Source organism: Alligator mississippiensis, chromosome 1, assembly GCF_030867095.1.
Source record: "Alligator mississippiensis isolate rAllMis1 chromosome 1, rAllMis1, whole genome shotgun sequence".
NCBI classification, from domain to species: domain Eukaryota; kingdom Metazoa; phylum Chordata; order Crocodylia; family Alligatoridae; genus Alligator; species Alligator mississippiensis.
In genome coordinates, this window is record NC_081824.1 from 353,678,539 (window position 1) to 353,695,474 (window position 16,936).

Here is a 16,936-nt window from a genome sequence, read left to right on the forward strand (position 1 = left end):
GCCCCAGGGACTAGAGCATGTTGAATACAACTCATGGTCTAGATCTGTTGCCATAGGTACTCCACAGGGGGTCAGTCTAAGTCCAGCCTGCAGACCAGCTCGTAGGCTGGATGGGCTGGACACCCTTGGTATATCATATGTTGAAAATAGTTTTATTAGAACTACTTTTCTTCTCATTTAAGTTTATATTGACATCAGCACACTTATTTGGGGGGGAAAAACAACAACAACAAAAAGCCTCTCTCAACCAGTCACACTCCACAGTAATTTGGAAATTTCCTACCCTACAATTCACATAAAAAGGTGCCATGTAAATCCATTATTATAAATGAAAAGTCATAAGGAAAGATCAGAACTGAAATACCTGGAGAAATAGAAACAAAACAGAACTGTAAAAGCCAGTATATTTTACTTACTGATGACAAGTTTACTACCAAGGTTGTTGTTACAGCTGCCTTTAAAAGTCTACTGATAAGTACTGTCAGTAACCAAGATATCTCAAGTGAAAGGACAAAAAGTAACCTGAAACAACTTTGTACTATGTTTGGAAAAACTCTAACTCATGGTCACATCTGCAGCAAAGTACAGGAACATACCACCAAATCCACTGCTAGCACTAGATGCAGTCCCATTTACCTCCCCCATCCCTGCCCCTACATACGGTAAACCAAAGTCATCAGGCATTTCCTTCTTTCATGTGTCACTTATCCGGCTTGGCTTAAACATGTGGGCAACTTTGAAAGACACTACATGGAAATTTACTTTAAAGAGATGTGGACTGCTTCCTGAAATTCTCTCATCTGAAAACAAGTTTTTTTTATGCTAGGATAGGAGCATCTTTGGATTACATCTGTGGGAAAAACATTTCCCTTCTATTCTGGTACAGTTCCTTCAACACATGGTACAGTTCCTTCAACACATCTGAAGTGTAATTTTTTCTTGAATGCATACTGTGAAAATCTCAGATAACAAGGACTCTACTAAAACTTTTCTAACATTTTCAAATTAATTTAGTTTAGACAACTGAAGAGAATAAACCCGTTTATTTACAATGCAGGCTTCCTTTTAAGTGCCCTGTCATTGTACCCTAATGTAAACCAGGAAGGATCATTCACATGTGATGAGGAGAACTAATCATAAGAGGGGGGAAAAGCTTCTTGAAAAATAACCAACTTTTTCAGCGTTCAAAATGGATAATTTGTTCAGAAAGGCAGGAAGACTACTTTCATTTTCAAAAATTAAAATTTTGGTTTTAATAAGTCCATCAAAGGCCAGTAGCCCAATATCAGGTTACCTCCCTCACTGCTGGTGACTGGGAGGGTATGAAGAAAGATGCATCTAAACATGTTCAGTTTCTAATATTTTTCTTCAAAAGTATCCATTATTTGTCACTATCACAGACAGAACACTGGGCTAGGAAGACATTTGGTCTTTCAAAAAGAGTTCAAAGAGGTTTAAAAAAGAGAAAGCAAAAGAATAAAAAACAAGGTGCTTTTCTCCAGATTCTGGTTTTATTGAAAAGCTTTAAAACAGGAAACTTATTTTTTCAAAAATGTCATTAGTATTAAGTTCTTTTCCCATGTTTTTCACATTTTGATGGAGATTCTGATGTTGTGTTCTTACTAATTGACTAAACCAGTACAACAAAATATCTGCAGATAAAAATCAAATTTCCCTTTAAGCAGATAAACAAAATAAAAAATGAAAACATGCCATACCAAGAAACTCATTTACATGGTTGATTTCTATTTACATCTATCTACAGAAAATGTTTCTTCTCATGTTTAGTAGATAAAAATTCCAAGTGCTTAAAGTAATTTCTTCTTAAAAGCTCAGACTCTCCTCCTTCAATCTCTCACATGGCTTAAACTATTAATTTGTGATATGTTTATGACAACTCGCTTCTTTCATAAATTCAGGATTATAAAATTTTCATGCAAAATAAGAAAACTTACAGAAGGAGGAACCTGGATTAGCCTCTGCAAAGGAAGAGTGCAGGATTGAACCAATATGGATATTTTTAAGACCCAAAAACTTACTTTACAAAATGTTCTCCTCAAAAAAAAAAAAAAAAAAAAAAAAATCTGTATTTGTTTCACTATAAAGTCTACCTCTGGAGAAAAGGAGTAGAGGATATTTAAAAGCCACTGGAAAATAGTTTATAACTAAGCCAAAATAAATCAAGAAGATGAAGTAATATAGAGACAAACTCTTCTAATACTACTGCCAATTCTAATTTTACCATAACAAAAAGTCTGTAGGGCTAACATTTCAGAGTTGTTTAAGGATGACAATATAGGTCATCTTACCCATAATATGCATCAGAGAAACAGCTTCTACTTACCTGCAGTTACCTTATTTAAAGCAACCAAGGAGCTTAGAACCTTGTTGAAGTTCTGCCCTTGATACAGGTCATTTGCATCAAAAGTCTGAAAAAAAAGAAAAAGAAAAAGGTATACATATATACATATATACATATATATACACACACACACACACACACGATATTTACCAGCAACATAGGGGGAAGAAAAAAAAAAAATACTGAAAGATAGTACCACTAACTTTCATGAATGCTATGAATAATAAGTAATACACTGATATAAACATTTAACGTGCAAAATATCTGCATAATTCTCTTAAGTTTGCATGGTAAGAATTGGCATGAACTTTTGGCCAGGTACAGAAATTACACATAAGCCAGTGTAAGTGATCAGAAACCTGTCTAAACCTGTACCGGAACAGAAGTTCAATGCACACACACTGGTTTAAAAATAGTGGAACCCAGCGTAAGCTAGACCTGGATGGATGTAGTTATCACACTTAATCCGTTTAGGTAAGATCAGTCTATCAAACTTCTGCCCCAGATCCCTGAATAATTCATGTTAGGTCACTGTCCACCAGCATCCCAGGTGCCTTTGGTGGGGCCCCTGCAATAGTTTCCCATCGCAGGGAGCCATATCTTGGCTGCTTTGGCAAAGCACTTAGCTGGCCCTCCCCTGAACTCTGTCAGCCAGGGAGGATGGGAAGGGGGAGCAGAGTGGGGCTCATGAGCTGCTCTGGGGCGAAATTGTCAGTGGTGGACCCACATTCCCAGCCCGAGTATGAAGGACAGTGTCCCTCCCCTGTACCGGTTCTGTTTGACCCCCACAACCATGGACTAGAGCAGCTCCAGAAAGGGCTCAAATGATTCCTTATTCCCCACCTCCTCCCACAAGCCAGGGCCAAGTTCCTAGCTGAAGCCCCTTCCCATGCAAGGGCTGCACCCTGCCCAGAGTCCCACGTCTGCGGCTCCAGAATGGGGTCAGAGGATTCCAATCACCCCCAGGGCCAGCACTGAAATTCCTGGCTGAAGCTTCTTCCCTTTAGCTGCGGGGCTCCAGTCCCTGGGGAGGTGGGGTTAGTCATGCCCTTGCAGCTTCATGGGAAGGGGCTTTAGCCAGGAACTTGGCACTGGTAAGGGATTAATCCTCTGAGCCTTTCCTGGAGCCACTCCAGCAAACGGTCCAGGGGCTCAGGCAAAACCAAGACAGGGGAGGGACACTGTGCCCCACCAACCGTGGCCAGGAACATGGGGTGTGCTCCTCCCACTTCCTCCCCTCCCAGCAGCTTGCGAGGCCTGAACCCCACCCCCACTTTTGACCTGCCTGGGGTGAACCCCTGTACCCCCACCCTGGACAAAGCCCAGCGACTCCCTTGTCACTGCAAGTAGGGGGCAAATATGCCTCCCTCCACTGGATGCCTACAGCTGACAGCTACCTGACAAAGAAGCAGCAGGAGAGGGCATGTGCCTGGCAGCCAATCAGGGATGGTGCAGCCATTTGGCTGGCCTTGGCAATCTCAGGAATCTCTGGCACACTGAGGCATGTAGGAGGCCTCCTCCCCACCCTTTTCGGCCTAGGCCACTGCATGCATCTACCTGCCCTCCCCAAAAAGGGCAAGCCAACATATATGTTCCATTCACTCCTGATCTAATCTACGCAGCTTAGAGAAACCCACATAGACTGGATCAATTTTGCCTTGGGTTTTTTGAATGTCTGTACATAGCCTTTGCTCATATTGTAAAAATACGTTTACATCTAAAAAAAGTGAGCTAAACACAAACCAACATAATAATTAATTATGGGAAGTCGGTCCAGCTTTACTAGTTACACTTCACCAACCCTAGATTTTCTTTTTAGTTTTGAGCCAAAAAAAATTTATAATAATTCTGTCTATTTTATATGTTGAATGGTACACTGAGGGCTATTAACAGTGCTGTGTAACATATAAGACAGGGACATCCAACTGACATACCATGGACCATATGCAACCCTCAGGGGGTTAGCCTTTGCCCCCAACACACCCATTCCAGACACCAACTCCCTCCATTGCTCTCCTGCTGCTGTTGCCGGTCTCTGGGCTCCCCCTCCTTCCTCCATCTTCCATTTCGTGCTCTCCAAAGTCTTGCAGGCATTGGCCCTAGGTCACTCAGATGTTGGACAGTCCTGATCTAAGATATGTTTCCACTTCCAGGGTGTCTAATTAACACGTGTAGAATAAGCTAATTCAGTGGTTTTCAACCTGTGGTCTGCAGACTCCTGGGGATCCATAGACTGTCTAAGGGGTCTGCAAAAGATGGCTACCAACAGTCAAAATATGGGAATACCCACACTTACAATTCAGATGGGTCCAGCATCTCCGTTCAAAATTGCCAAGGGGGTCCATACCTCAATTTGACTTTTTTTTTTTTTTTTTTAAGGGGTCCACAAATGAAAAAAGGTTGAAAACCACTGAACTAATTAATATATGTGTAGAAGCAATACAAAGACCACACTGCATTAAGTGTAGCCTTAAAAATGCTGTTTGTGCTTTTATAAGATGACATAGTCCTTCAAAAGGGTCAGTCAGTGAAGTTTACTGCAGTGAGCAGCTAGCTGCATTATTGGAACAAACCAGCAGCTAAATCACATTCATCTGGATCCTTCAAAAAAAGTATTGCCAGAGAGGGATCCAAATTTACCAACATAATTGTCTGGCTCTAACTTTGGAGAGCTAGGTAATGATATCAAACGTCTGGATTTTTAGATATAAAGAAGTGACCCTGAATATTTGAGGTAATAGAAATATTCAGAAACTCACAAAAATAGGACCAACTTGCAATATCTCTATGTTGAAAGCAGTTACAGAATTCCCACATGCAAGATTAGAAAGCGGACAATAAAGCCAGAAAATTATAGCCGTTTTTATTTGATATAAAAGGGAGAAGGCTGCTATGCTCCAGGAGACTAACTACGGTCAACAGCTTCCTATTTATCTTCCTGGTAAGAGACCCATTTCACAGGCATATCAGAAAGTGTCTGTGCTCCTGCAGGGAGTATTCAGAGAAACATGAGATAAGGCAGCCATGTTTCTCCCCCCCCAGGAAGATGAGGGAAGAAATTAAAGAGATATAAGCAAGGTACAGTGAAATTTCTATGCCTGGTCACTGACAAATCATAGGCTGTTCTTCTTCTCATGTCCTTGTCATAAACTAGATGTTTTTCCAGAACAAAAGTATGTCTGAGATTGTTGATGACAAGGTATTTAGCAGATTCACTGGAATCTTACAGGGGCCACAACATGAACAGAGGTAATCCAACAAAGAATAAGCAAATCTGGGGAGGTCTTGTTCAACAGAAAATTGCCTAGTAAAGAAAATCTTTTATAAGGGTTCCATATCTCTTACAGGGGTATAGGTTCCATAGCTCTTAGGCATTTTTATCCAAATAAAACAAAAACAGAACGAAATTCAAAACCAACCCAAATGAAAAATAAAACCCACAAGGATTTTCACGAAAATTGCAGACTTAAGCCTGTCCTTGGCTGTACCTGCAGTTCAACAGTGCTCCATTTCAATTCACCTGTACTGGTTGCTAGCTCTAGTTTTCAGTAGTATAGACAAGGCTTAGGAGTGGCCTTACAGAACACCTACAGAATCCAGCACTTAGTCAATGACTAGATATGTACAGCCTCCAAGACAATACAGCTTGAGTAGAAATATTACCATACCAGATAATTAAATGCATAAATAAGCTTATTTAAAATTAGAAGAAACAGTAAGGGTCACGGAGTCCCCTTTACTAGGAGCCCTTTAGGATTTACTGTGGATTATATATTTTTTTAAAAGCAAAGAAAAAAAACTGAACATATCCTATGCAAGATGAAAGAAACTGCCATTTTCCATACTTAGGAAATGGAGAATGTGTTGCTACTGTCTTGTGAAAAAGCTGTTTTAAATTAAAATAATGAGAAGAAAGGATCACATAGCACTGAGAGGACAATAAAGATTGCATATTTACACCCAACTAGAAAAAACCAAAAATCAATTTAATGATTCTTGCTGAACTGGAATCCATTAAGACATTATGAAAAATGAATGCACTCTAGCAAACATCCAGACTTCTTATAAGCAATGATTTACTGTGGTATTTTTAAAGTGGAAAAATTACCAAGCATAACAGAAAAGGTCTACCAAGGCAGACACTCACTCCTACCCAAAAGCCCTACAACTTTAATGAAACCTCAGAGTATCACTTATGTTTTGAGGGTCATGGTAAATAACTATAACTAGATGCTAGTGCCCAGCACAGTGCTAGGACCAAAAGGCTTAAGGTGATTCTTGGATATACACATCATATCATCAAGTAGAAGTAAGGTTATATTGTTGATATATTAGGCACTGGTACAACTATTGTTGGAATACTTTGTCCAGTCCCAATGGTAACACTTAAAAAAAAACATTTACAGGACTGAAGCCCTTAATAGCAGCTATAGATACAAAAATACTTGATAAAATGTATTCCTCTAATAGGTTATTAGATCATTTATAAAAATGAGTGGGGGAATAGTTAATGATAGTGATTCAATTTAACTTTTTCCTAAACAAGCTACTTTTAATTATTAAACAAAAATAACGTGCCAATGGCATCAAATATAGACGAAGACATTTGGATTCTGCCACTAATATCAACTGAATTAGGCAAGCAGACCCGGAGGCAAAAAGGCATTACATAAATATACAAGGAATATTCAAGCTCTTTTTAGAACACCACAGTTTTAAAACTGGGACAAAGTTTGCAAAACGAATGTATGCAAATCTAAAATAAAAATGTTCTCACCTTCATTGTGAATTTTCATACAGTAAAAAGCTCTCCAAAGCCAATTATCTCAAGAATAACAGGATGTGAAAAAAGCTTAACTTTCCTGCTGTGCTGAGACTATATGGGATACAAGGAGCAATCTGATTGGGTCATCACAACATGCACAATGCCATCTAAAAACTGACCAGGAAAGCACATTTAATTTGTTACTTCACAGGAAGTTAGACAATGAGGGGACAATGAAAGCAATGCTAGCAAAAAATAAATATATGTATCATTTTTCTAAGAAGAACCCCTTATAATAATTATTATAGCTAGACAAAATTTAATAGCTCCTGAGAAAGGCAATTAGTAATAAAGACACTATTTCAGAAGAACTCTGTGTGGAAAATTTTTATGTACAGCAAAAGCACCGTTATCCAGCACCCATGGGAAATGGGGGGTGCTGGATAACCAAATGTGCCAGTTATCTGAGAGGAGTCTTTGCCTGGTCAGGCAAAGACGCCCCTTCCACCGCGTCCACACCTCATATTAACTGTGCCGCCCCTCCCCTGGTGTCAGCACACCAGGGAAGAGAGGGCGAGCTCCGCACAGGCTGCTTTACTCCGTGCAGGCTGCTTCCCCCTGGCTGTTCGATTTGACAAAACTGGAAGTCCCACTTCCAGTTTCCCTGTTGCTGTGTCAACTGGCATGCCGGTTAATAGAGCGTGCCAGTTAACGAGTGCCAGTTAACTCGGCTTTTACTGTATATAGACTAAATTAAGGAGACAGAAGACCAGCAGATAGAAACTACAAACTTGCCCATTTCTACCCAAGTTACTGGTCAGAGGTGCACTTTTAAACTCACAGGAGTGGAAACTAATCATGATCAGAAGGTTGTGAAGGCCTCCACTGTGACCAAGAAGAACCAACATACACTAAAGCAGGGTGTCAAACAACTCATGCCCCAAGCTGAATCCATGCTATGGGGGTCCTTGCAGGTCAGATCCATTCTAGGACACGGGGGTGGCTCCAGCCCATGGCCCAAAGTAGCAATGGCAGCTCCAGTTCTTCTAGTGCCATCCATGCCAGAGTCAGAAGTAAGATACACACACAGGTCAAACAACTGCAGTGCAGCCAAGACAGCATCAACTCGCATTCACCCTCCTGCCACTGAAGGACATGCCCATTAGGGACCCCAATTCTACAGCAGGCCACGACCCTCTACCCCCACCTCCCAACAGCTCACCGATAGCCCAGAAGGTCAGACTGGTTCTGCGGGCTGAGTTTGGACCACAAGTCATACATCTGTGCTCCACTACAGTTCTGAAGGCACCTCTATTCCTGTGCAGCTAAAAGGTACCTCTGGGTACCTACAAAGATGCTTACAGATATTATGCGATTAGAAGAAATAGGCTGTCCAAAATGAGCATCCTAACAGACACTACAACAAAAAGTTCAGAATTGTATGTTCTTCATATTCTTTTCCCTATTATTAAATATCTCTAATTTTGGACAGACACTGATGCCATGTTTGCAACAGTCATATATCTGGTGTGTGATGTACATCATGCTAGCCTTGACAGCAAGTGCAGCCCTGAAAAGTGACTCTGTAAAAAAGGCATTTCTGGTCCCCATATGTATGGTCACTCAATTATTTCCCCCATTAAAAACATGCTCATGTCACAAGCTAAAAAACAATCCCCTAACTGCCAAAATCTAAGCTAGAGTTCCTAGGTCCAATAAATAAATAAAAGGTAAATGATTTTTTCATTTTGCACATCAATCCCAAAATATTAACTCTGCAAGGCAGTTAGCTATGTGACCTCTTCTATAACCCCAGTCTCTTCAAATCATTTCAAAAGCACAACATGTAGAATGAGCTACCTCTAGAACTTGTTCATGGTCACAACTGTTCTGAAAGCCAATAACCAACTTAAAGTTGGGGATGGGGAGAGTGAAAAAGAATCAATGTGTGACAGGCAAATGTAGCTGCTAAATGAAGCTTTAAGAAAGCTATCACTAAACCTGTGATTTTAAATGCAATACTGTACTCTAAAACAAGAAATAACTTTGTTCACAATGGAATTAACCTTTTGTCCTTTACCTAATATCTTTATTCCAAGACCAATCAAGAGCAGGGGTCTGACCAATTACATTATACTAGCAACAAAGAGGGTAGCAAAATTACTGGTCAACTTGTGAGATCCTTTCAACCAAGGTATTTAAACTGAATGTTTAAATCAGCATTATCTTTTGATTCAATGTATTTGATCTCGCACACAAAATTCGTATTACATAAACAATCTTCCAAGCTGTTTTGACAGAAGTTTAAACACATTCTAAAATTTTAGATAAGAACTGCATTATAATGCAACCGTATTTGACCATAAAACACATGCTTCAGAAACTAAGTCAGAAATACAATTAGATTAAACATATCTGTTCCTCATATAAGTATTTGCATATAACCAGTCAGATCATTCCTTAAGCTAAGCAGACTCAATTCCTTGCATCTCTCTCTCTTTGGCAAATCTTCCAACTCTTTAATTATTCCAATGTTTGTTTGCTACACCTTCTCCAAATCTTTTAACGTTTTTTTTTTAAGTGTTATCATTGGGACCAGACAAAGTATTCCAACAATAGTTGTACCAGTGCCTAATATATCAACAATATAACCTTGCTTCTACTTGATGTTATGATGTGTATATCCAAGAATCACCTTAAGCCTTTTGGCCCTAGCACTGTGCTGGGCACTAGCATCTAGTTGTAGTTCGTTACCATGACCCTCAAATCTTTTGAGTCACTGCTTCCCATAAGAGTACCCAATCCAAAAAGTACCACTTTCATTCCTCATTTCTAGATGCAGGACTTGCTCCTTCGAGTACAACCAAATGTGATTATATTCGTCCACTCAGCTCAGAACCCACTAAACTGCTTAGCGAGCCAGTCAGACCTATCCACTTCATTAATTTACCACTTTTCTGACATTTGGGTATTTTGCAAACTTAAAAAACAAAAACTAACAGCTATTTTATGTTGTCTTCCAAGTCAACAATCCCAACAAAAACCTAAATACAAGCAGTCCCTGCATGATACTTCCCCAGTCACAATTATATTCCAAGATCTATTAATTAACATGTGCTATGCTGATGTTCTATTATTCTAACTTCCTACTCAGTATGAGTTACTGAGTCAAGTGCCTTGCTTTATCTAGTCCACCCACACGACCACCTTCATCAACCAAGCTCGTACTCTTATAAAAACAAAAACCAAAATGTAAGCACACAATTTCTTAAGACTGATGAAATCCTGATTTTTGTGCATTAATATTGTAATGAAAAAGCATCAATCTGCATCCACATCCTTTACTAAACAAATTACCCTACCAATATGTTGGATGTGAAGATTTCAGGTCAATTAGTGTTTATGCATTGAAATAAGGAGTTCAAGGAAATAAAGAAGTTAGAGAACAGTGCTCAGTTCCTATTTCCCTGGTTTACATGCAGCCTTGACTGAAGCAAAAGAAGTACACAAAAAAAAATCAGTAGAGGTGAAGGTGAAAGAAAAGCTACAAAGGAGGTCAGGAAAGCAGGCGGTGGTAATAAACCAACTGACATACACAATAAGCCTATGCAATGATAGGTTTATCTGAACCAAGGATATTGCTGAAAAGATCATTTCAAGATGTCCTTGCAAAATTGACTTTCTAGTCTCTATGCTACACATCTACATTGTTCCAATATCAAGAGTAAGGAAGTGAATATGCTTAAAAATGTAATTCAATTCTCTTAACATCAGGAAAGGGGCCAGGGGAGTGGGCAAGCAGTGGAAAGAGCAAGGCATGGCAGGTCCTGTACCTGGCACCAGCTAGAGCAGGGCTTCTCAACATTTTGGTTTGAAAAGGACCCGTCCATATCCTTTCAGAATGTTGCAGCACCCCTGATGAAAACTGCTAGGAATTTAAATTCAGAAAAAGGTTACAGAGGGACATCTTGGGACTAAAAAAGACTGGGAAGCGTAGACAAAGCTATGCCGACCAAAGAGGGCTTCTGCCAACTTGGCTTCAGTTGTTTAAAGGCAGAATAATGAAGCCAAAAGAAAAAACCCTTCTATTGCCAAACACAGTATGTATGTCCACTAAAGGGCTGTCACCATAATTTATGCCAGAAAAGCTATAGCAGAATTAGCTCCATAGCATAAGCAGACTTTTAGCTACTAAGCAATACTTAGGCTCCCTCTACATGTGCAAGTAAAGGCATGATGGAATCTAATGCACATCCTCACAATCACACCTCCTGCCATAACACACATGCATGGCAGGAGGCGCAACTGTCAGATTGTGAATCAGATCCTATCACACCGCAGCTGGGAGTCCCATTAGCTGATATGGCTCCCAGCTATGGGGATGCCCCACACACCACCAAGGCTTCAGAGATTGCACCTGCTGTGGTCTGGGAAATGGCAGCAGCTGCAGTCTCCCAGCCTTGGCTGGGAGCCCCCATAGCAGGGACCATGGTAGCTGATGGGGCTCCCAGCTGAGGGGGCATGTGCTCCCATGGCTGGGAGCCAGCATCAGGTTTGGGGATGCAGATGGCCCCCCACAGCTGGGCGATAGGAGTTTTGATCAGTGGACACTGCTCCCAGCCATGGAGGGGGGACAGACAGGCCTACACAGACAAATTAAAACGGGATAGAAACCAGCTATAAAGTTATTACACATTTTCCAGCAATAACTTTATAGCTACTTTTTAAAGGCACCGTAGTCAATTTGGATGTGTAACCAATCTTATTTAATTCTGCAATTAATTGGTGAACCAGGTAATTGCACAATAGATACAATGTATAGAGGGGGGCTCAAGTACCACAGAGCCTTCCAAGAGAAAAAGCCAAAAATAAAAGATAAAGGAGAAAGGGATGTCATAGCAGCAGAAGCAAAAGAAAAGAGGAAATGGCTACAAGTTGCTAGGATCCTGCTCCCTACAACAGCCAACCCACAGCTGGGACAATGTATAAGTAACACCACCCCTTTCCTGCCCACCTGGCAGTCGAATGCAAAGAGGGGGAGCAGAGTTATTTGCATTTGGATGAGTACATTAACATAAATGTTTTAGCTGACTTTTTGCAAAGCCTTCAATATTGAATGATTTTTCTCAGTCTTAAAAAGGCAAAGAGGAAAAAGGGAGGAATAACAATAAAATCAACAAGGAAAATACAATTTGAAGAGTGTCAACAGATTTTAATTTCTCCTTTTGCATGAGAAAGAGAGGCAAGAAATGCCTTTTCTTCCTTAAGGTTCTCCTGTTCAGCTTATCATTAGAATCAAGCATCTGCATTACACCTTAATCCTGAAGCATTCAAAACTGACTGATAAATTTAGACTGAGACTCCAAGGACACAACTACTTTGCCTTATACAACACCAGCACATAAAGGTTTTAGATAAGAGGTAAGGGGTATTTTACCCATCTGAACCATTAGTGGAATTTAAGTTGTCAGAACACAATTATCCAAATGGAAATTTGGCCAGAGCACAGAAACTATGACACCAGCTCCTCTGAACAAAGAAACATGTGGGTCTTAAGTGCAAATGAGCAGGATCCACCTCGCACTCACTCTCTGCTGAAAGGCAGTATCTTTAGGAGCAAATAACTCTCTCTAACCAAGCTACGGAATTAGGTTAATACTAACACATAGGGCAGAGTTCCCTGTGCCAATTCATCAGTTCAACTTCTTTCAGCACCCTAGTGTGCCTGGGAGGTCTCCTAGCAAAGCAATGACTCAAACCCAACATTGTTTTAAAAACTTACAAATCAGATGGGATCAAACAATACAAAGTGACATGTTTGCAGCTATAACACTGTCAATATTTATACCAACACATTTAATGCTGAATAAGCTTTTTTAAAGTAGTCCTTGCAAGGAAAGTCAAGTCAAATAGCTGTAATCTGACCTTTTTTGATAGTAGGACAATTTTAGCTTTTTTCATACATCTTCTAGAAAATTAAGTAGATTAAGCTTTTATCATATTTCCTACACATTTATAATAAACATGCTAAACAGGACTTCATGTTTACACAACTACCTTCCCCTAGATCATACATGCAATTGTTGTGACAGAGCTCTCTACCTGAAGTTAACATTTCGGGCTCAAAACAATACACAAAACCTGATACAAACTGCCAACCTGTCAGACTGAGATAAATATGGTTAAATAGTGCTTAGGAAAAAAACCAGAAGTAAAGGGGATTAGGTACAAGTAGTACTACTTAAAGTCAAAGTTCACTTCTCTTATCTGGGGATACTAAGCATTTACCTTACCTCATAATTTGGTCTAAAATGGCTAAAAAAAACTAGGTATTGGAAGGAGGGCAGAACTAATGGAGTAATAATTGTAGGAGCAGATGGAATGGTTTGATGCATTAAGCATGAAGATGGATATGGGCATTTCATTCAATTCTCTTCACACAGATAAGCAGAGCACACTCAGATCTAAAACATCTCTCTCTGTACAGGTAAAAATCCTCCTTTGCGATAACAGTAATTGGACAACCTCAGGATCAAAGCTTCCCACTTAGGACCTGGATACACAGCACTACATACACTGGTGTTAAGAGGTGGACACAACATAAACCCTCAAGCCAGTTTAACTTAGTAGAATACAGTAAAGGGGGGAAGTAAAAGAATATAGGTTAGATTAAGGTGGAAACAGAGGTCCCGAATTTCTCATTTGTGCCACCTTAAAAATTTTAAAGTGGCACAAACGTTGAGCAAATAAACATCCTTAACCTTTGCTGTACCACATGACAGGACAAAATAGGGGTGCAACAAAAGGTAGTAACAGACTCTGCTACTTTATTCCAGGGGACTTCTATTACCCCAAGCCATGGGTTTGGGATAGGGAGAAATCCCAGCTTTCTCCACTGCTCCAGATCTGTTCTGTGGATCTGTGGCATAGAGGAAAAGTGCTTCCCCACTTAGCCAGCCCTGCAGGGCTAGTTGAATAGGGAAAGACCCAGCATTCCCCCACTGCCCCAGACCCACCCTGGGCAAGGGAAACACCCAGCATTCCCTGCTGCCCCAAACCCAATGCCAGGTGTTCCTCTGCCCAGAGTGGGGAAGCACTTTTTGCTGCTGCCCCAGACCAACAGGACAGGTCTGGGACAATAGTGAAAGCAGAAAGATCATGTCAGCCCTTGACCTGCACCATCATGGGTGAGGTAAGGGGCAACATGCATTTCACCCACTGAAGTAAATCGTGTACAGCACAGCAGAATGGCTCCATTCGGCAATGTCAATTTCTAGCCTCATACACACAAACATAGCTCTAATATCTCTGCTCCCTGCCACCTAGTGATGACACACCGTATTAACACCTACTGCAGCAATTTTAATACTGGTTATCTGTTCATTCCAGACCCAATATAATATGTAAAAATCAGTGCACAAAATGGATATAAATTACACTACTATTAGCAAGTTTTAGATCAAGGCAGTTAACTTAGTTTTTCAAAAAGCACTGCATAACCAAAAAGAAAAGATAGCTTATTCTGTTCCTCCTACCCTCCACCCACAGTTCCCTCTCCACAGAAGCATTCCTTAAGTGCTGCTGAAGGTGACTTAATGCTTTTTTGTAACCAACGCACAAATCCCTTGAGAGCACTATAAACACACACAAAACCTGCCTCTTGCCCAGAAAAAATAGATGTGTAGCATAATTGTCAGCATAATTAATACAACTATCTATGCTGACAGAGATTGCATCATACTATTTTACTCTTAGACATAAGTCACAATTTGTCAATAAGCCTCTTACTAAATAAAACCTCCAACTTTAACATCACTGTTTTTAACCACTGCAGTGCACATATTTAAAAGCATGATGGTGGTTACAGGCCAATACTATAAATTAGGACTGGAAGCAGAATCCTAATTAGTAAGATCCCAGACCAAATATTTTGGAGTCTTGGTTTAGACCTCTGTCTGAAAGCTTTGGTCTCCAGGAATTGCCAAATTTTCTCCTAAAATCTCCTAAACAGGAATTGCTCAAGAAGTCAAGTTGTGCTGCTAATAACTTCCTGGATACTCTTTTGTGTAGAGATTCTCCTGTAGGTATAGCTGGCAGAAAAAAAAAAAAATACAGCAGGGCAAATCTGGTAATATGAGAATCATTCAAGCTCTGTCTTTACTCAAACTAACAAGGTTTTTAGGCCTTGGCCTGCGACAAAAATCGCACTGATAAAATTTTCCAATTGCAGATAGTGCTAAAACAAGGTCTCCCAGCTCATTCTTTTAAACATTTGTTTTTTATTCATCTATTAGATGTCTATTTCACCCTTCCAAAAAAATCTCAGGGCAACTTACAATAGCTCCCTCCCCCCCAAAATATTTTAGAAACAGAAAGAAAGATACTGAAATTAGAAACTAGAACAAGTCTCCTCTCAAGGAAACCCCCCAAATTCAAAAGCAATCTACCCCACCTCATTCCCCACGACCAATCCACCCTCACTTCCCACCCCACATGCAATACCTCCATAAAAGTAACAATTCCAGCATCTCCCCCCACCCCATATCCCTCAGCTTCCTACCCACTCCCACTCCTATGCCTCACAAGCAGGGGAGAGTCCTTTGCTGTCCCTTCAAAGCCATACCCACTCCCAAAGGGGGTCTGTGACTGCCCCCCCGCCAACAGATCCACGTGTTATCCCCCTTCCCTACAAAGGGACACAATGTTCAATTAGAACACTTCTCCCACATCTGTCCTCCCAAAAGGCAATACCAAAGAGTGCCCTGAGCAAGTCCCTGCCAAGCTGGGGTTTGCTACAATCCATGAGGCCTGGGGTGCCAGTAGAAGCAGCAGTCTTCAGCCCAGGATAGACTGAAGTCCCTTTTTAAGCCCACGGGCTGGGTAGGGCCTTTCTTTCCCAACAGAGCTGGTCATGCATCTTAATGTTTTATATCAGATGCTTTTGTTAGCACTGACTAGGAGGTGACAACTGAAACAATCACGGTCCTTGGCAGAAGTAGACTAATAGATGAAGATTGACAGACTAGCAGAGGATCACTTGTGGAAACTGTTCGTGTCTTAAAGTTCTTCTCATTCTGGGTACACAGAATTTCATATCATCATCCATCCTTTTCCATATATACAGAGGAGACTGAAAGAGTTAACAAAATGAGGCAAACTACACAGTCTTTAATGGGTTCACCCACAGTTCTGGGCCTGTGTCACCTCCAATCTTACCTAAAACCCTAGATTTGGATGAAAGCTAGCTGAATGGCTAAAGCTCATCCCAGATAAGGCTGAAATAATGCAGGAGGAGCTGGGGAAGCAACTGCATAAATAGACTAGAGAATACCATGTTCATTTAAGGAGTAACCTGTTGACTGACAAAACACAACAATCATGTGACCAAGGGGTGTAACTGAGGAACCCACAAGACACCTAGGCTCCTCTTGGATGAACTTTTAGCCAAGAGACGTCTTTTGATTTTGTGCCTATCACTAATGCCAGAATGAATTCTCTCTAGAAAACAAGACTATTTTGCTCATATTTTTGTTGCTAGGTTTTCAATCCAAGACTCCTTAGGAATCAGTTATCTTCCCACTACTCTGGAAATTTTAATCAGACGGCACTTTGACCAAATTCATAAATTTCTTCTAGTGTCTGCAATCTCAATTTTTAAAAACAAATCCCCAAAAAATTAAAGCAAGGAAAGAAAACAATGAAAAATAAAACTACACAAAAGCATGAATTGCAGAGGTATTCTAAAACAAGTACATTAGTTTGTGATTATTAAAACAAATAATGAAAGTAAAGTCATAACTCATTTGTTG

General features: G+C 40.4%; 1 protein-coding gene across 6 annotated transcripts in view; it reads right to left on the reverse strand.

Annotated features, from left to right (window-relative positions):
* Positions 1-16,936, reverse strand: part of ARHGEF7 (Rho guanine nucleotide exchange factor 7) — a 184,083-nt gene that overhangs the window by 115,085 nt on the left and 52,062 nt on the right. For all 6 annotated transcript variants that reach the window (XR_009459199.1, XM_059721073.1, XM_059721069.1 and 3 more), the window contains one exon: positions 2,345-2,429. Coding sequence is in view for 5 of the 6 variants with exons in the window: in XM_059721073.1 (XP_059577056.1) it covers positions 2,345-2,429 (85 nt within the window). In the remaining variant the exon portion in view is untranslated. The remainder of the gene's footprint in view (positions 1-2,344; positions 2,430-16,936) is intronic.